General features: G+C 36.0%; 1 protein-coding gene across 11 annotated transcripts in view; it reads right to left on the bottom strand.

The window, feature by feature from the left end:
• Positions 1–20,834, bottom strand: part of LOC131067563 (uncharacterized) — a 225,361-nt gene that overhangs the window by 178,619 nt on the left and 25,908 nt on the right. For 8 of the 11 annotated variants that reach the window (XR_009111842.2, XR_009111843.2, XR_009359122.1 and 5 more), the window contains exons 3-6: positions 19,350–19,364; positions 14,666–15,197; positions 4,206–4,402; positions 3,937–4,079 (exon numbers count right to left, since the gene is read on the bottom strand). Coding sequence is in view for 6 of the 11 variants with exons in the window: in XM_058002641.2 (XP_057858624.2) it covers positions 3,937–4,079; positions 4,206–4,402; positions 14,666–15,197; positions 19,350–19,364 (887 nt within the window). In the remaining 5 variants the exon portion in view is untranslated. The remainder of the gene's footprint in view (positions 1–3,936; positions 4,080–4,205; positions 4,403–14,665; positions 15,198–19,349; positions 19,365–20,834) is intronic. The other 3 variants (XM_058002645.2, XM_059213099.1, XM_058002643.2) reach the window with 2 other exon arrangements.

The following is a 20,834-nucleotide window of genomic DNA, read 5'->3' as shown; positions in this document are numbered from 1 at the left end:
GTGTAAAGGGTGTTAGGATATGAGGTGAGGTTAGAGGATGTAGGGAGTGATAGTTGTGAGAGGTATAAGGGGTAGAAGAAAGGTAGAAAGTGAAAGTGAGGGTGAGGGTGAGGGTGAGGGTGAGGGTGAGGGTGGGAAGAAGATAGAAGGAAAGAAGGGTGAAGGGAGATGGATGTTAGGTGGTGATGATAGGTGAAGGGTAAGAAAAGAAATGAAAGGATAAGGGGGGAAATAGAGGGAAGTGAGGGAAAATAGAAATGGATGGGAGAATGAGAGAAGGTGAAGGGTGAGGGTGAGGGTGAGGGTGGGAAGAAGATAGAAGGAAAGAAGGGTGAAGGGAGATGGATGTTAGGTGGTGATGATAGGTGAAGGGTAAGAAAAGAAATGAAAGGATAAGGGGGGAAATAGAGGGAAGTGAGGGAAAATAGAAATGGATGGGAGAATGAGAGAAGGTGAAGTGGAAGGGATGAATGATAGGAAATGGTAAGTGGGAGGTAGTAATGGAGTTCAAGGTGGGGAATGAAGGTTAGAGGAAGATAGGTTAAGGGACGGAGAGATTTAGGGAAGGGAAGAAATAAAGGGAAGAAAATGGAAATGAGGGGAGATGGAAGTGGAAGGTGAGAGTGGAGGGTGCGAGATGGCAATGGCAAGTATTCGGGCTTGGGCACCCACTGGCAATGCTGGGAGAGGCAGGTTGGAAGCTTGGTTGGGCGAAGGAAGTGTTGTGCCCGATTTCATCCTAAAGAGAGAGAGAGAGAGTCTTGTCTTAATTACATCTTGACCACCTGGGATACTACACTTCTTCAAATGAAAGGCAAACAGCTAAAGACACAACAACTAATCCTAGAAAACAAAAAAAAGTGGGGGTCCACATTTGCAATGGGACGATGTGTGAAAACGTCACAACAAACCTACACTTCCAAAGATTAAAGTATGAAGCACCCTCTAGACGGTCACATTCTCTATGACCAAGACTATTCACAATTGCAACTGCTGGAACCCACTGAAACTGAACAAAACAGCTGAAATTAGATCAAATCAGCAACCTATCGTAGATGTAAATCAGCACTCTGATCATTGAAGCAACTACGGCAACACCCTACAATCATTCGCAAGCTCTAAATACTTCAAGCATTGGAGGCATTCACATCTTCATGCAAATGCCTATCACAAGCAATTGCAAATTTTATTCACAAATATAGAAGATCTCAGTAATAATGCTCTAATACATGTTAAATTAAGCACATGGTATGTAGATTTTGCACGCTCCGCTTTGAAAAAAAATTCAACTACCTTGACCTTCAATCAAACTAGCAATTAGAGTGCCTTAAACTGCATACAAAAAAAACTGAAAGTACAAAAACACTCGAACAATAAACTGAAAATAGAAGTCTGCTATTCTGGATAAAAAAATATTATTCTAAAAATTTGTGTACAAAATAGTGACACCAAGGATCCATAAACAATCTGTAATAGTATGGGAAGTTAGGGTTTCACCATTTACGATAATAAAACCACTAATCTTACCAAGGGACCACAACATTAAAAGAGGGGGTTAAATTCATAGACCTAACCACAATTCAATTAGAAAAAGGGTTGAAACACTAATTAAATTTCCCGATTTGATGTCTCCCACTTTTGAGATGAAATTTGGGTATAAATTGTGAAATTAGAGTAAAACAATGCATAATTGAAGTGAAACAATGATAACAAACTACTATAGCTATCAAACAAAGCCACAGACAAGGATCTAAGCAGAAGTATATGATCAGAATCTATTCCTAAAAGTTTGGGCTGAATTGTCAGGACTAGGCTGGTAGGTCGCACTGGTCCTCCGCTTTTCACTCCGTCGATATCTGAACCAGTTCGTCGTCGTCAACTCTGTCGAAATCTTTGATTAGAGCTCCTAAGTCAATTCCCTGCACACAGAAAGAGAAGAAAAGGGGTTCTAGATAGGGGTTTGCTTTGGGTCAAACCCTGATTTAGGAATTAACCTTGAAATTGAAATGATAATTGTAATGGAAATAGTAAGATACTTTCCTTTTGAGAGAAAGGCCAAATCTGAAATTGAATGCTTGTAATTGAAATGTATACCTTGATGAAGCTTGTTTAAATCCTCATACAAGGGTTTTAGAATGTCTTGTAGAATTTCTTCATAGAAGGTTGATCATGGATGCCATCTTGAATGCTTGAACTTGACTAAACTTTCTTCTTCAATGCTTGATTTCTTGCTTGATTTCTTGCTCACTTGAATTGAATTTGCTAGAGTGAAATTGAGATCATTAGACAACTTAGGTTTCAAATGAGAGGGGTAGACCTCCTTTTATACCTGACTATCCGAAAACTCTTTGAATTTTCGAAGTAGGCCGACACGAGATCTAAATTCTCGCTCACTTGATGTGACCATTGTAAGGACCAAATTTGGGTCCTAATTGAGAGGACCAAGGCGCTATAGCGCCATGGTCCTGAGCTAGGACCACAGCGCCAGGACGCCCTAGTCTTGAGAATCAGGACTCAGTTTTGGGGCAGAGACAAAAGAGAAGGTGAAAATGCAGATTTGTGAAGGGTGTGAGCAAAATCAAAAGTAGACATTGGGCATCGAAAGACGAAACACCAAGGTGAGGTCTAGGTGAGGTCTAGGTGAGGATGAAATTGTATACGGATACAATTCACGACGCTACACAATCCATTAACTAGTTACTTACAAAAGAGGCTTATTTTTAGTTTTTTAACCCCCTAAAAAACAGTTGCATAAATATCCCACCATTCAAAAAATAAACTTGAAAAAAAGAAACTGAATTTTAGGAGCCCTTATCCAAAGGAAATCTGTTAAAGATTAAACTGTAGTAACCTGGATAAAAACAAAAAAAAAATGCAAAATACCCAAAAGGAAGTAGCAAAAATCTGCTAATAATAAGCAGGAACGCAGCCACCCAGCAGAAGCTAAGAATACATTAGAACTGAAACAAGCACCCAGGATTAGAGTTCCAGACTACTCCACGTTGCACCCAAATATAGGGTTTCTGACTTCTGCACCCATACAATTTTTGAGTTAAAACAATTTAACACAAATCCCACTCTACAATAAATTTGGCAACTTCTTTTTTCAATGCTATATAAAACCTTTTTATCAAATCAAAATATTTTAATTATTTGTTTAATTGCTTATGTGCTGCAGATCACTAGAAGATCGCCTGCAGATGTATTATCCCCCAATTCAAGCAAAGAGCTTTAAAGAAAGGAGATGTTGTTATACTTAAGGAAATTCCTTCATTTTTAATGATATTCTTATCTTTCTAAACAGAAACAATGATTCATTCTATAATGAGAGACATTGACATTGTTGATGGAGACAAAGTGATTCTCGCTGATTTAATGATGTATCAGATTGTTATGAAAATGTATAGAAATTATAATTGTGAAGTAAGACATTAGCCTTTAGCTATTACTGCCCCGGTTTTAGTTACAACTTACAAGTTATAAGCTCTTTTAGTGGCAGTTATTTAAACTCCTTTTTAGAGGATACATTATTATCGTAAGATTGTAACTACTAAATGGGGTTGACTCGGATGGATATGATGGTCGGTGCCAGAATTTAATAAGCCTAACTGCAGGAAGGCCTACAATGAACACCAAATAGTGCCTATGGAGGATCTCCATGATAGATTTGGTAATTATGACATCAGTTAAAAAATGATTGACACTAACTATTTTTTTGACAATATTAATAAAATTCTTTCATGCCAATTATTTGCTATAGTAATGATCTAACCTAAATGAACAATTTGTCTGATATTTTTTGCATTTGAAATAAAAATATAGAATGCAAAGAATGTTAAAATAATTAACATCCTGCCAGAATATTTACAGAATCTATTGTCCTACATTGTGAACAAAGTGCTTGGAAACAGTATTGAAACATTGCTTGCAACTTGCCTTCTGTATCTAGTATTTTTATCAGTCCTAAAGGGTGCTGCAGATGAAAGCAGAAGGCGTGAATCATTCAGTGAAGGCCAATGTACTAAAAGGCTCCGCCTTCCAAAAGCATCTCGTCCAAACCACACAATGTTTGATTTTGCCTGAGCAATAACAATTTCAAATTAGAACTGGCAGTGTATTAGAAGAAAAATTTTGTGATCATAAATTTTAATCAGGACATTTCAATAAGATAAACAATTGCAACTTATCTAAAAACATTTGAATACCTGCCAGTAAATTAAGGACCAAGGCCCTTTTATTGTTGATAGTAACTCTGGTACTGAAATATGCTCTTTCTGGTGACAACAGTGGCAATATCTTCTACTAGAATGACAAGCACAGGAACAGCACCTTTGTAAAGCATTCATCAAGACTATTGCATCATTCTCTTCCTTCCCAACAGGCATGCCTCCAAAGATTTCTCCTGTTAGAGATATCAATGTATGAGAGAAATTGAATTACTGATTTCACACTAAACTATTATGATGATTGACAGACATCTGTAACAAGTTAAGCTACAATCATAAAGCTTTCCAAATATCTTCAAAGCATAAACAAAATTTGACCATGTGAAAATAATAACCAGTAGCAGACTAATTATAGAATTCAAGAATCAACAAAATAATTAATCTACTTGTTACTTGCTTATTCATATTGCTATTGATATTGATCTGTTATTCATATTGTAAGGTCTATCTGGTTCCATACCAGATTATCTTTGGAATGTAAGTCTGGATGGCAATATTGCCAAGACATTGCTAATTGTTTAAATATTTTGTACTACACACATTGTAGAACTATGGAGCTTGCGGCTAGTTAGTGTCCCAATTATCATATGCCTTCACCATGCCCACAGAAGGATCTTGGTGATTAAAATGCCCACCATGCCTTCACCATGCCCAAGTGTGAAGTCTGCCTAGGAAGGTTGAGAAAGTTCCTTGGACACACCCCAAGTCCACCTAGGCATCATAAAAAAGTTCCTTGTGCTATCATGAAGTTCGCCCTAGGGTGGCATAATCTTCTTTGTGCACTAGCCAAGTCCACCCAAGGATTGGGTGTGAAAAGTAATTAAGTATTGGGAAAGGATAAAAAAAATTTGTTAAGTGTGGCAACATCATGAAAATTTCTTATCAAGAGGTTGAAGTCCGCCCTAGTAAGCATCAAAATTCCTAATCCAAGTTAAAGCCTGCCCATCTCAAGATGCAATAATCCTTGGCAACTAGCAAGTCCGCCCAAGACATGGCAAAAGTTCCTCATCAACATGCAAAGTCTGCCCTATCCTAAGGAAGTCTTCCTTGTCAACACATCAAGTCTACCTAGCAGTATGGAAACATTCCTCAAGTCATGATGAAGTCTGCCCTTGGCAGGGAAAAGGAAAGTTTTAAAAAAGAAAAAGAGAAAAACAATTAAAGCAAGGGTGGAATTAGAAGGAATTCGCACAGGCCATGGGGAGAAAAGAATTTGAAAGTGAAAAAGAATTAAAGCATAAGAAAAGTTCCTTGTGCCACCTCCAAGTCCGCCATATGGGGCATCATATGACTTCGATACATGGTATCATGCCTTGGTGGCTAAAGGAGAAGTCTAGGATAGGATGAAGAGTGATGGAGCCTGAATCGAAGAAATAATCAAGGCCATCCAAGACAAGGTCTTCATCATAGTTGCTGATGTACTTGAACAAGAAACAGTCCGAGACAGGGACTTGGGCATGGAAAACCTGAAGGCCAAAGTTCAAAACAACTTTTCCACTGCTGCAAGCTCAGTCCAAGGACAACATTTCAGCAAGGCATCTTCTTTCATGTCCATTGAAGGTGGTTTTTCGAAAACTGAAAATTGATTGGATAGCCACGATTGCCACGTGTCAAGATGAGATGGACTTGATGGAGTACAAAATTGACATCCTGTCAAGTGTCCCAATGGAGGAGCTGGGTCCCATAGTGACCAGGTTCATTGAATTTGCTACTAAGGAAAAGGATTAGGGAAACCCGCTTCTAGAAGAAAGTTGGATTAATTAGTTGTTCATTTCTTATTGGTCCATATTGGATAACTATGCTAGCTTGCCCTAATTAGGTTTTGTGTTTAATCTTGGCCATTGATCTTATATCAATCCAGGTTGTTGCTTTGTAATAAGGGTGTCTATATAAACCCTCCTCACTTCATTTATTTTGGATATGAGAGACTTCAGAGAAATTGTTGTGGTGATACTTCTTAAGTGCTAAGACATAATTCATTGTTCAATTGTCGGTGAATCTTGTCTACTTTTGCAAGTTAGCATGGTTTCTTTGCTCTCATTAGAGTAGGATTTATTTTAAGTTGTTAGATTGGATGAAGGATTTGATGGAATTGCTCAATATGGAATGATGTGTTCATACTTTTGATAATTGGATGATTTTCAATTATTGTGCAAAGTTACCCTGAACTTATAAAAGAAATTTAACTTCTATTACTTTATTCATTGTTCAAAATGTTGGTGAGTATGAGTAATATGAAAATCTTTTGAATTCCATAGAAGATTGCATTGTTCTTGTGTAGTTGTTGAATTTGGCAAAGCAAGGATTGGTTTTGATTCCGCATTTGCAATTTCTGTCTCCCATGTTCATTGGATTAGCTTAGGGTTAAAATGTCTTCCTCAACCCTCATCTTTTGCCTTTTCTTTCAAATCTAAGTAGAAGTAGGATTCAACTAGAACTTATTGAAAATTGTTCCAAAAAAAAGTGAGTCAAGAAACAATAAAATCATTAGATCGATTAACTTCTAGGACAATTGTGTAAGTCCCCCTTGAGATTACCAACATATCACAACGAACCAACTGAGACTATCCGCATGAATTTGGAACCTTGAAGTTGTCTTTGTGATCACGCAGTCCATCTGTTTAGAAAATAGAAGATTTTGATCAAGAGAGAATAGAATATCTCTGGGTATTTTATTCTGAGTTGTGCATGCATAAAAAACACACCAACACTTATGGATAGACTTCAGTCTCGTACTCATGTTATTATGTTTGGAGTAAACAAATTGACCAAATAGTTTTACCAAACAATTAGAAGATTTGGGAGGTTTGCTTTAGAAGAATTGAAAAGATTGATAATGGTAAAAGAATATATAATTGTGCTTTATGAAGACCCAAAGGCTGGCATTTATATTTGAAGCAGAGGCACCTTATGCAGTTATAACTATGTTGCCTGAAAAGAAGATATGCTGTTCTTAATCAATGTATGGGGTTTCCATTATGAAGATAGGGATCAAGGCTATATGTAGACGATAAAGATTATGAAGGCAACATTCTATATGAAGGCAAAGTTCTATATTCTAATGGCTATGGTCTATAAAATAGTGCTTTGTTGTAGAAGAGAGAAATGTCATTGATATCTAAGACAAATGACAGAAGAAAACTAAGGACAATGATATATATTTATATTAATGAAATTGCCCATGTATGTAACAATAGTGTAATAAGCACACAGCTATATGATAAGGCTGACTCATCAACCTAGTGCTTTGTATTTGAAGTCAAAGGCAGAGATAAATAAATCAAGCCAAGGCAAAAAACAGAAATCACAGTGCATACAGAGCAGCAAGTCAAATAAAGAAAGCAAGCTCTTAAATGCAGCGATTACCATTAAGGTATGAAAGCACGAATGTTGCTGAAGAATACATTTTGTTTACTATAGGCAAACTCTAATAAAGTGATTCGTTAAAATAATTAACATGTTGCTGACCGGTTATCCAAAGCAAACCATGAGCAAGAGGTGTGATTGGTGATTAAAGAAGAAGCAAACGTTTTTAATAACAAGAAAATATTAATTACTCCAAAACAACGATTCATGAAAAACTAAGGTGGCGCTTAGTAATATACAACCAAACTAATCACTGTTGAAGACCGATTATCAGGAGCAATTTCATTAAGAGTTTATTCTTAAAAGATGCGACTTATTATTATAAGATACAACTAATAAATTTGATTTATGTCTGAAATAAAAGATGTGATGGCAGCGAATCATATTAAAGTGGTGCTCATAAACATTTGTTTAAGTAATTAACAAAAAGCAAACAGTAATTAAAGGGTGTGATTCTTATGCATAAATAATATCGGTTATGAAGAGGTGTAATCTATTCTTAAGGTGGTGACTATTTATGAAAGGAGTTTGCACCTCTTGTGAAGGGGTGTGTGAAAAATATAAATCATAAGGCAAGAGTTGATTGAAATGTGTGTGTTGTGTGTTTTGAAGACAATCAAGTATATATATATATATACACCAGATCTAGAGAAGGCTATACATGAGAAGATTATTTCAGAATTGAGGAGAGGAATATGAGGAGTTTGTAGCAGATTTTAAAGAGGAGATTGTGGTCATCTTGTGGCAGACCTAAGATCAATTTATAGCAGATTTGTGGAAGATATTATAGCAGAATTTAGAAAAAATTGATATTGAGGTTGGTGCTTCATATTAGTAAGGTTGGTGCCTCACATTGGTGAAGTTCGTGCTTCATATTGGTGAGGTTGGTGCCTCATATTGTAGGGGTTGGTGTCTCTAGTAGGTTGTGTTATTTCAACAAGCCTCATAGTTCTACTTCTCTATTTATTTCCATGTTACTTAGATTGAATAGAAGAAATTGTTGAATGCATCTGTGTGGAATCTGTTTAGTCCATACCACTAGCCTCTTGCTGATTGTAAGTGTGCCTTGTGTGGTCAACTGGAATACCATGTGCTTAACTTCAAATCGCTATACATCCATTGTTTATGCATTAACTTGAATGGTGAGCAATGTTCGATGGTAATGATTTGAACATCTTTGAGATGTCCTTAAAAGATTGCACTAAGCTTGTGTCAAATTGTTCAAGTTGATGGTGAGACCTCGCCCAGTAGGATTCCAGCTAATCAACTATCTTCTTACATTCTAGGTCTTAGAATAGACTCTCTCAACCTTTCCTTTTGCCCTTTTTTCCAATTCAAGTTAGTCTAGGACAAAAAGCATCGCAAGATTGAAATATCAGATGATCAAGTTCCAGCGATTCAAGAATTTGACAATTCACGTAAATCCCTTATGATTCCATCATAATCACATCAACCAACAGAGCTTATCCACACGTAGTGACCCTACATTCATGAACCTTGGAGTCTTCTCAAGTGATCCTTAAGCCAATCTTCAACATTCGAGAGATTTTGTTCAAGAGAGGATAAGATACTTTTGGGTATTTTTATTTTGTGTTCGCATGTGCCTAAAAAACACATCAACAAGTTGGTTGTAATGTCCCCTTCTCAGTGAGGAGTAAGCAAAGGCCCATTGGCCTATTTCGGAGACCCGTAGGCTGATTGGAATGAAGAATTAGGCTTTCCTATTTTTGTGGAATTCTGCACGAGCCATTTGAGGACTATCCAGAGGAAATTCTACATTTTTGTTTGTGGATTCCTTCTGGGTTTTTCGAGAACTTCGCAGTGGTATGACATGCAATCCATTCAAGGGAGTTTGCAAAACTTACTATTTTAAGTAAGTTGGTGGCAGCTGTTAGAGTTTTGAGATTATTTTGAAATCTCTGATTTTCCTCTCACGGTTCGAAAATCAGGTTGTTTGGAGTTGTTTTCGGGACTTACTATTTTTAGTAAGTGCCATTTCAGGCAGTTCTATTTTTAGCAGGGCAATTCAGAACTCCACTTCAGTCCAACTGTTGGTTCAGCACTTCAATTCTCAATCCAATTGGTATTGATCAGTTTTTGGCTTGCAGAATGATTTATTAAATATTAACACTGCATTCTAAACATAATATTTAATTATTTGGACAACTTTGGGAAGTTAATATTTAATGGTTATTTGGACGACTTCGGAGATATAAAGCATGCTTTATTTAAATGATTTTTATTGCTCTCCTAAGTTGGGCGCCTTAATGAAATAATGCTTTAAGTCGTCAAGTGTGGACCTTGCAAAATGGGCGAATTTGTCTAGAAGGTACGAACTTCTCCTTGGGCGCCCATGTGGTGAAATGAAATGGTAATGCAATGCCATTTTGAAATGAGATGAAATGTAATTTGATTTGGGCAAATTTGGGAGCAGCTGAATTTGAATTTGGTGGAGCAAATGTTATAAATAAGAGCCTTGGGCTCTCATTTTGGGCATCTGGGGAATTTACTCCATTATGCTGCCGGAATGGTTAGTGATTGAACTTCGAAGTTGGAATAGCTTCCTAGTTGCTTCAGTTTCGTACTTGAGATACAGTACCTAGCTGGATTGTTGAATTTGGGTGACGTTTTTGAAGAGTTTGATTCAGTTTCAGTATGGTTTTGGAGTGTCTTGTTTGCTGCTGTGATTTAGGTGTTGCTGGACGTGGTGGCTGAAGCAATATTTCATTCATATCTCCCTGCCTATTGATCATAACATTCTGGGTATTGGCTCTATCTAACCGTACTCCCTGGGCGATATAACTCACAATTTGCAAATTGGGACGTGGTGATTCTGATTTTTAGTTGCAAATCGAAATCTACAACAGGTCGTACCATTTGGGAGGTGCCTCGATTTGTGTGCATAATATTTGAAGCTTCAAAGTCGTTGGTTAGAGGTTTGGGATTGATCGCCTATGTCATCTATTTCATTTGCGTTTGATTTGATATGATTCCAGTTAGTTTTGAGTGAGTTGTGAGTATTTTGTTGTTTCCGGCAATGCTGGACAGTGTGTTTTCTAGCTTGCAGAATTAGAACAGCAATAGTGTTTAAGTGTGGTGTGATTTTGATAGTGGATTGCTTGAGATCAGAATTAAACTCTTATCTTACCTCATATCTCTATTTTGCAAGATTGTTTCAATAGTACTGATCAATCATTCTTGTTGCTTCTTATTTATAATTCCCACTGTGCAAGTGGAAGAGGATGGCTTATCTGCCTTCTATGTTTGTAATCAGGAAATTATGTATGACCTCCCGCTGAAATACTGCAGTAAAGTAGATTGGTTGTAATAAGTCCTCCCGCTGAAATACTGCGGTTGAGTTGATTTTGTTGTATTACGTCCTCCTGCTGAAATACTGCGGTTGAGTTGATTTTGTTTGTAATAAGTCCTTCCGCTGAAATACTGTGGTAGAGTTGATTTTGTTTGTAATAAGTCCTTCCGCTGAAATACTGCGGTAGAGTTGATTTGTTTGTGTGTTAGTGTTTCTTCTTGGCTGGTTTACTGCCAAGTAGTTTAGTTTCTATCCTGCTGGATAAGCAAAAGGGGTTGGCTTGCCACCCGTGCATTGTAATTTCAGTTCAGTTTAAGGTGCTAACAATTCCTGGAATACCGTATGCTCTCACCCTCCCACATTGGGCTCTCGGTGAACAAAAGGTGGAAGGGTTCCCTTTCAGTTGTTTTGGCTTATTTCTCTAACCTTAACGGGTTATTGTGTTTGCATTGTAAACTTGTTGAAAAAATCAAAAAAAAAAATTAAGGGGAATATTACATTGGTGCCTACAAAGTTTGTATAAATATGATTAATATAAGCAATATTTTTCCGTGGTTTTCTCCCGCACGGGTTTCCACGTAAATCTTGTGTTCCTTTTTGTTCTTACTTGCTAGATCTTGCATGTGTGGTTAACTAAGATTTATGAAGTATTACTGTTGTATCTAATCAAGTTTTGAAAAGATATGCGTGTGCTCTTCATTTATAACATGGGAATCAAAGCATATTTAGGAAAGGATGGTAAAAGTATGCCACCTCATCAAATAGCAAAATATATTAGAGAACAAGAGGTAGATACAAGGTTTCATATAGCATAGGTCATCCTTTCAAGAGAGAAATGGGATCATTGAGGCCCCTACTTCTTTATCTCATAGAGTCTTCCTTGATGTTGTAGTAGAGAACCACCCATTTTGGGGCAAGAATGAAAAATACCACACTAATGCAAAGAGAACAAGATGGCCAATAGAGAGAGTATTTCAAAATGACACTACAAAGATTGCAAATCAAACTATTGCAAGATGTCCCTATGCAAATGGTTTATCCTTCAATGTTGTTTGATCACCATATTGGCAAGATATTTTGAGAAGATGCATAAGGCTCCATAAGGGTACATAGTCCTAGGCCTAGGTTATGAGAAGATGCATAGCACCTTACTTGAAGAGGTAAAAAGTCTGAACATTTCATTGACTCCCATTAGGAATTCATGGATTCAAACAAGGGTATCTATTGTTTCCGATGCATGGAAGGGTACGAGATATCAATTGTTAATCGATGTGATTGAAGTGTCCCCTAAAGTGGCAATGTTTATGAAAGTCATGGCTTGTGAGAGCAAGTGAAGGATACACAATTTATTGTTAACATCCTTATAAAGTGTACTCGGGAAGTGGGTCCTAAAAAATTTGTCCAAGTCATAACAAACAAAGAATTAGAGGGCAACAGATATGTTGGTTGAGACACTTTTCACATATATTTTGGACACCTTGTGCTATCTGCTCACTCAACCCCATGCTACAAAAGTTGGGCGGGAAAATAAATTGGATCAGACAAGTCTATGCTAAGGTTGAAGAATTCCAAATATTCATCACCACATGTCGTAGGCCATTTTTTACATCGTTCTCGCAATTGAAATTGTTTAAGGTAATTAAAACATAACATTTTTTTCAAATTTACATTTTACTTTAGTAATTGCTAGATTACTAATTTACTTTTTTAAATTTAAATTTGTTTTCTTCTTTGTTTTTAATTTTTCATTTTCAAATACATTGTTGATGCCTGATTCACATCCAACACAATCATCTTAAAACAACTTGTGAAGGTGTGAAAGCTACTTTATAACACAATCATTAGCCAAAGTTGGTCGCGGCAATCCAATAGTGAGAGGGCAACAAATGTAAAATATGGATGATCCTAGATGACACTTCGTGGGACCAAGTGGAATATCTTCTTAATTTCACCAAGCCCATCATGAGTATGATCCATTTTTGACATGCATAAGCCATGTTTGGTAGAGGTATACAATGGCATCAACTCAATGATTGAGACGATGATGTCCATCATAAATGAAAAAAAGCAAGTCCATCAAGGAACTTTCTTCAAAGAGGTGCATACAATTGTTGAGTGGCATAACAAAATGACCATCCCACTACCATTTATTGCTTTTGCATTGACTACCAAATTTAGAAGTGATGAGATTCTTGTTATGCCATCAAGGGTGCTACAACACAATGCTTTTGCATTGACTCCCAAATTTTAGAGTGATGAGATTCTTCGTATGCCATCAAAGGTGCTACCACACAAAGATGCAAATGTCAGTGAAGGGTATAGGAAAGCACTTACTAAACTCTTCACCAATTCTAAATTGGATGACTTGTTGGATTTTTCACCTGCCATACAATCCTCACTTTTTGTGGAGTCGCATACCCAACATACATTTAGTGCAAGTGCCAATGAGGTTGGATAGAATTCTTCTAATCTACCTACATCATCTAATGTCAATAATGATGCTGATGTTGGTCTTCATGATGACCCATATGACACTGATTATCAATTGTATTAGTTTAATATTGAACCATTAAACAATCAATTCAAAATATCTATGATGACATTCAATTTTTGACAAATTGATATCAAATTAGTGCATTGTAAGTCAAACTTGTAATATTTATGGTAGTTTTGTTTAGCATACGCATGATACATGCTATTTTTAATGTTATTCTTGTTTTTAGGCTGCAAATATGTAAATATTTATGATTTTTATATGTTTTTTGTATGGACATACCCAGCCCCCTAAAAAAATTCAGAATGGTGTACTATACCCACATACTTGTACCCGAACGCAATTCAGCAGCTTAAATTTTTACTAAAAAATTGGCAAACTTTGTGACTTGGGTTGCAGGAATAACCACTAAATTGAGTGAAAAAACATAAGGCAGAGATTGTAAGGTAGGCAATTTCCAACCGTACACTATTCAGTTTCATGAACTTGTTTTTCCAATGCAAAAACAAGAGATAAGTGGAATGTCACTTTTCCAATAAAATTAGAACAAATTGGTGTTCTCAAAAGGATAGCCATGATCCATAATTAAACTACAGAAAGAGGCCAGCCTACTAAGCAAGATTCCCATCATAGATTCCATAATCACAAAATCTTCAAAACAAAAACCAGAGTAGAGGCTGCATAAAACATCTAACCCTATCTTATGGAAAACAGAAAGGCCAGAGCCAGCATCTTTCCAAAATGATTTCTCAATAAATTGGCATTTCTCAGACCATTTCTGGCTTGCAACAAACAGCCCAACTAAATCAAGAAAATGAACTGATGCAGGAGCATCTAAGGAGTTGGACAATCAGCATCACCAAAAAAAATTTGTTTATTTTATTTTAAGAATGTTTTGACTTGTTCTAATCCTTATTTTCTAGGTGTGAAAGATATTAATTATTCAAAATGATTTTAAATAAATTAAGACATAAAACTTGAGCAACAAACTGTATGGATTAAATTTTTGAGCTATAAAAGTGCATATATAAAATTTATTTGTATGCCTTTAGCATAACTTCTAAGCATTTCAAAGTTACAATTGCAGAAGACCTCACTAAACAAAAGACATACCTAAAATCGTTAAAACAAGCAATAACATTTACTGTTTCTTGTTATGAAAAAAAAAGGATTTAGAAAGCTTCCATTAAAGAACAAATTTTCTCATTCAAATGTTTCCATTGCCCTACAAAAGAAATATTAAGTAAAAAGAAAGAAAAAGTAACACACCATTATAAACTAGAATATTTGTCGATGTATCTACCAAAGGCTGATAGAGTGGATGAACCCCTCGAAGCTGCAAAGTAGCACCCACAAACAGCATCTCGGCACATGTATTTTCTTGAAAGGCATATGTTGTTTGTCCATTGATTCCTTCCACAAACTTATGGACAATGGAATGCTTTGCTGCTTGGTTTATATCAGAAAAAGAAGCTGAATATTTGTTCATATATTCTTCTGAGCTTGATTCTATCTTATCCATCTGACAGCAGGAATTTTGACTTTCAAAGTCCCTGATCATTTCTGCAGATGTCTTCAGCTTTTCATTCACTTCTAAACTTCTATATGAAGCTCTATATGAAGCCTCATCTAAATGATAATTGTTTTCTTCGCTTTCTATTGGCCGTTCTCCTATAATGGACAAAGATTCATGTCCAGAGACCACCCCCAGATGTAAAGTTTTAAGTCCAACATGATCTGGACCCCTCCGACTAATAACATCCTTGATATCATCCACAGTAGGATACAGGGTACCTGAAGCCTTCCAGAATAAAAGAATAAATGAAGTTTATTAGAAGAATATAGTGAAACAGATAACATTCAAATACACTCAAAATGGCCTTGTATCAAAGCCACTCCAGCATAATGAATGAAGAACAAGAAGTCCAATCTTTCCATCATACTAGTAACTAAATATAATTTGTGGGTTAAAGGACCATGATTCTGGCATGATAAGAAGCCACTTTTTTCAAAATTTACAGAGAACAATTTTACTATTCAAAAGAAAATGAAAATTTAAACAATTTTTCAATTGTCTTACACTAATCCAAAACGTAAGTTAGATATTCAACACACAAAAGTTAAGTGGCAATAAGCATAAGCATGGGTTTTCAGAGAAGGTATAATGTAGCTTACTGCAATGATATAAATATAGAGTATTTGTTGCATCATTTAAGGTCGTATTAGTATGACGAGTTCATCTCATGGTCATTGAGTTTAAAAAAGATATAATGACAGTGATTCCCAAATCATGGCTGAGAGAAGTAGTTACATCAACTTAGGAATCAATCAACACATGACCAGAAGATTATGCCTCAATAACACATATAAGGAGACTCCAGAATATACCCAATAGTGGGGAACCATCAATGCTAGAGCCTATTTTTACAGTAAAACGAATTCTGAAAAATATTGTCAGAGAATAATCTTGAACAGTAATAGCCGCTGATTGGTTATCCTTTGAATTTGGGAATTTTCACATGACTTAGAAAATGTTTCTGATTGATGACCACCTCAAATTTAAATAAGGAAACAACAATTCCTATTAGTCTAGAGAAACAATATTGCAGACCTAATCTAAAAATAAATGTAGTGAAACGAAAAATTTCATAGAGCCCCCCCTCAAAAACAAAAGACTTTAGCTTACATATTATTTTCAGTGTTCCATAGGGATGTGCCCCTTGTCCTTTGAGTTAGTCCAAAATATCCTTGCCTTTCAGAGATGTCGAAAGTGCATCCCCTCTACATCCCATTTTTTCATTATGTCTCACCATTTCCTAGGGACACATCCCCCTAGGTTTTTAGCCATTTATCCAATAGGGGAGACCCTCAGGAATGGAACAAAATACCCCCTCCCCATTTCCAAAATTTTCAAAACAAGGGTTGTCCCAAGAATGCCCCATCTAGAAGGGGAACATCCCATGGACATGTACCCCATTTGCAAACGCCAAGGGAGCACCAAGCTGTTCCCAACATCCCTATGATACCCCAGGGACATCCTAACATACCGTGTCCAGTCAATGCTTAGAATGGCCAAAAAATTATGCTGACTTTATGGAAATATTAAAAAACCTACAAGCCTTCTAAGTATCAAAAACGTTTGCTAAAACTCTACTTAGCCTATCTTCCCTCATTTCATACTTTCTTGTTTGCATCATTCATGAACAGCAAGGTTATCATCATTGTTCAATTTAATGCAGGTTCAGTATTCACTACTATGAGCACATTGTGCTTTGGCCTCTATTTTCAAGCATCTACAGCAATGTTATCAGCAAATTTTTCAACATTTTTGATCATTTATCTCCATCTATAGCATTTTTCAGTCATCATGAGGGGTAGCACCATAGCATGCTAATATACAGCAGTTTGATAAGACATTGAACACCTCACATCTGACTTTATGGAGTTCAGCCTTTTTGCTTGCAAAGAAGAGGAAAATATGAAAAGGTTACAAGTATGTAATGAATCTTGAAATAGTTGTGTTTTTAATTTAAATTTACACTTCTACTCAAGTCGTTTAAATGTTTAGTTTTTGATTGTTGTTGTCCAATTATTATTTATATTTTTGAAATTTAAGTTGTTTTTATATTTATATTGTTATTTTATGTTGTATCCATTTCTAGAGTCAACTTCAAGACGTATAGATTCAGTGTTATGCTAATTTTGATTTCAAGAATGTAATTAATGACAAATCAGATGAGTGCAGCCAAGTGCAAACCCCAAGCACAGCCACAAATAGTTTAGCTACAAGTGTATTGAAATCTAATTGCCCTCCAAAGCTGTTGGCACAATATGCCTAAGGGCCATTCAACAAAAAAATCCTCTCCAACAATTCAAAACAATACTCAACACAAATAGAATATCTAATTCACTAGGAAATTGGAAATGGGAAATGCAACATTTGCCCAGAGGGCTGGAATGGCAGCATTACAATGCTTAATGCACAATTTTGGCATACCCCTAGTAAAGGGGTTAGGCTTTGTGAGAAACTCACATCTAAAATGAGGGTTGAGATGATAAAATTATTTCAAGGGAAATCATTGCACTAACAACTTCTAGTAGACTGCAAGATTTAGGTAGACCACCTTCACTTCTGTCATTTGAAGTGAGTGCAGTGGAGTCAAGGGGGAAACAAAAAACTGTAGTTTCATGTTTCATCCTCACCAAACCCAATTGTAGATATGTTTAATGTGCAAAGAAAGGAGATTGCAAATGAGCCCATTACCAATTTCTATTTTGGTAGTGGCATTCCTTTCCATGTTGCTCTATCTCTTTTGTAGAAGGAAATGCTTGATAAGATAAGCAAAGTTAGTCCTAAACATGTGGGTCCTAGCGAGACTAGATGGAAGAACACTCTCTTGAAAAATATTATTCCATGGTTAACTAAGGAGAGGAAAGTGTAGCATATGAAATTCAACTCAACAAAAGAAAGACTAGCTTATTTTGCCAAATGATCTTACAAACACTATACTCAGATTAACTAGCCTTGTTTTTGTTTAAAGATCCAATCCACTACTGTTTAGAGCAAATTAGACTAATTAAACTAAAGTGTTTTAACTGTTACAACTTAAGTTCTAAATGGGCTTTAACACAAATGTCAAGCTGAAGGCAGAACTAGAAGTAGATAACAGAAGAGAACTTGATATTAAACCTGAAGCTAACTGAACTAGACGCCAACAGTAAGTGCAAACATCTGCATGATGTGTTGTAGTCCCGTACAACAGGGAAATATGAGAATGCTAATATGCTTTGAAAAGTGTGGCTTATTTGCACAAAAGAACTGAAAAGTGACAAGTAGTCACAAATGACGGAATAAATAAAATAATAGAAATTTAGACTAATCTATTGTAGAAAAAAAATTAGAAATGAAAAAGAAAAAGAGGGAAAGATATCACCAAGTTCCCATGAGGTTGAATATCTTTCACCAGATGAGAACCTATTACTAGGGAGACAATAGGAAATGTTTTTTGTGACTATAAGGAGCTTACCTTCAAGTCAAATCCCTGGCTTGGTTTTCCAACCTCAAGAAGCAACCTATATTTTTTTAATAATAATGGAAATGCCAAATGTAATACAAGTAGAATAACAGTGCTACAACAAATGCACAATAGTAACAATGAGAAAATGAGAAGCTAGAGAAAACAATACAAAACAATACAAAACAATATCACCCGACAAATGCTTTGTAGGAGCCAATGCACATTACAATGTTGCTACCATGCTTTTTATGAACTTGTTAATACAAGATATCTTTCACATCTAACAGATTGCTAGTAGTAGTTCACACTTCACAGTGTTGTTAACAATGGGGGATAACTCACCAGAGAGTTTCAAATTGCTAAGAGAGTGATAGAATAGCCAGAATTAGTTTTAAAATTGGGTCAAAGAGAGGGAAGGAGGTTGATCGACGATAATTATTTTGATTCTCTCCAAAGTAGTTACCAACTGATTGAAAAGGTGGCAGAAGTTGAAACACTCAAGAATGGTCAAGGATTGATGTCATAGGACGCTAGCGTGTCGCATGGACATTGATTTGTCATGCTAGTATATATACATTTCCAGCTAAGAAAAGGTCTAAACACTAGGTCACAACACAAAGGCGACACCTAGAACACAAGCGTGGAGAAAAAAAACAATAAAATGCTAAGCCTTTGGCACTAGGAGGGAGAAGGCTAAGATAGATGGCTGAAATCACACTACAAGAAGACAAAAAAGCAAGTGCAAAATATAACGTAAAATTTCAAGGGTATGCAATTTTCAATGTTACATTTGCGCCCACTGTTGCAGGCTTATGAACTATTCTAAAATATGCATACTAAAGTACAAAAAGGAAATATTCTAAAAGTAAACACAGTATGACACCAAAAAAGGATACTATAGAGGAAGCGAAATTCTTTGAGCAAAGTGTTCATACCTCCAGGCTGAGAACCTACAAAATAAATGCATTAGACAATAAAAAACATGTACTAGAAACAAAGTTAGAATAACAGATAAAACCTGCACAAAGGAATTAGACCAATAAAATATGCATAACAAATATGTTAACCAAATTCTAAGGCCTAAAACATACATGAACATGTATGAAATGAAAGACAACACAAAAAAACATTCAACCAAACACAAGATGAACATGCAAGAAAAGAGAATGAAAGAGAAACAAAGAGATATTTTCTAGCGATGTGTTGCTAGAAAGAATGCCAAGCATGGTGATACTTTCATGAATCACGAGCGCTACAAACTAGGTTGTAGGGTGACCATGAAGAGTATCTAAAAAGGTAGGTCATATGAAGTGCATGGACTAGCTAGTTGTGTTATGCTAGGTGACTCGTATGCTACCAAGGTAGAACATATGAAGGCCAATAGGCTAGCAATCTATATTATGCTAGGTGGTCCATATGTTACTAATGTTGTTGGAGCACATGCGTCAAGGAGTGTGAATGTGAGGTGTGTGCAAGTAAGAGCACCCCCTTAATATAATTGCATAAATGGAAATGATGCAATTGATCCTAAGATAGAAAAGGGAAAGAAAGATACCTACAATAACGAAACATCAACAAGGATGTAGCAAGCATGAAACACATGACACTATGCTCATGGAATGACATCACGCAACATAGGGATGTCACATGGAAACAAGCAACATCACACAATGTTGTCTTAATTTTTGAATTTCCAACAATTGACAACCCCTACTTTTTTTATTTAAAATTCGTAATTTTCTTCTCTCAAGCACGTTTTATGAGGTTTAAAACTCGTATTTGTTTGTGTCCAATTGTTAGTAGGTGTGTTTGTCGTCTTTGTCCAAGTTTTGGTTGGCTTTTGTTTTCGTTTCCCTTGCCTTTTGTGCAAAATCGGGTTTTGAGTCAGTCATTGCAAGTATTCACGTTACTTGTATTCTTGTAACTTGTAAATACATGTAAACAAATTACAAGTTGAAAAACAGTAGGACTGTAATTTGGAATAAGTCATAGTTAGTTGTGCAATAAGTCTTAGTTAGTTGAAATTCTCCCACTTTTTGCTCTTAGCTCCTCTCCTATATATATTGGAGTGTGCTCTATGTAATAGAGATATTTTTGGCAAGCAAGAAAAACTCGGCAGAAATTTACAGCGATTAAAACTTTGTGTTTTATACTTGTAAATTTGATTCTAAAGCAATATAAGGAGAACACTTGAGTTTTCAGACTTTGTGTTGATACTTTGTTCATATATTCATTGTGTTCTTATGTCACAATGATATATTTTTCTGCATATACTTGAGATTCTAGTAAGGTTGTTGGAAAGAGTTTTAATCTAATTTCTTGCAGACTTTAAGCTGCAAATATTGAGGATTAAATTAGCATAGTTAAGTGTTCATGATAAGAAGAAACTACAAGGCTTTGTGCTTGTAATTGTTCTTATT

Source organism: Cryptomeria japonica, chromosome 10, assembly GCF_030272615.1.
Source record: "Cryptomeria japonica chromosome 10, Sugi_1.0, whole genome shotgun sequence".
Lineage (NCBI taxonomy): Eukaryota > Viridiplantae > Streptophyta > Pinopsida > Cupressales > Cupressaceae > Cryptomeria > Cryptomeria japonica.
The sequence above is the reverse complement of the archived record's forward strand: the minus strand, read 5'-3'. Positions and strand labels throughout refer to the sequence as shown.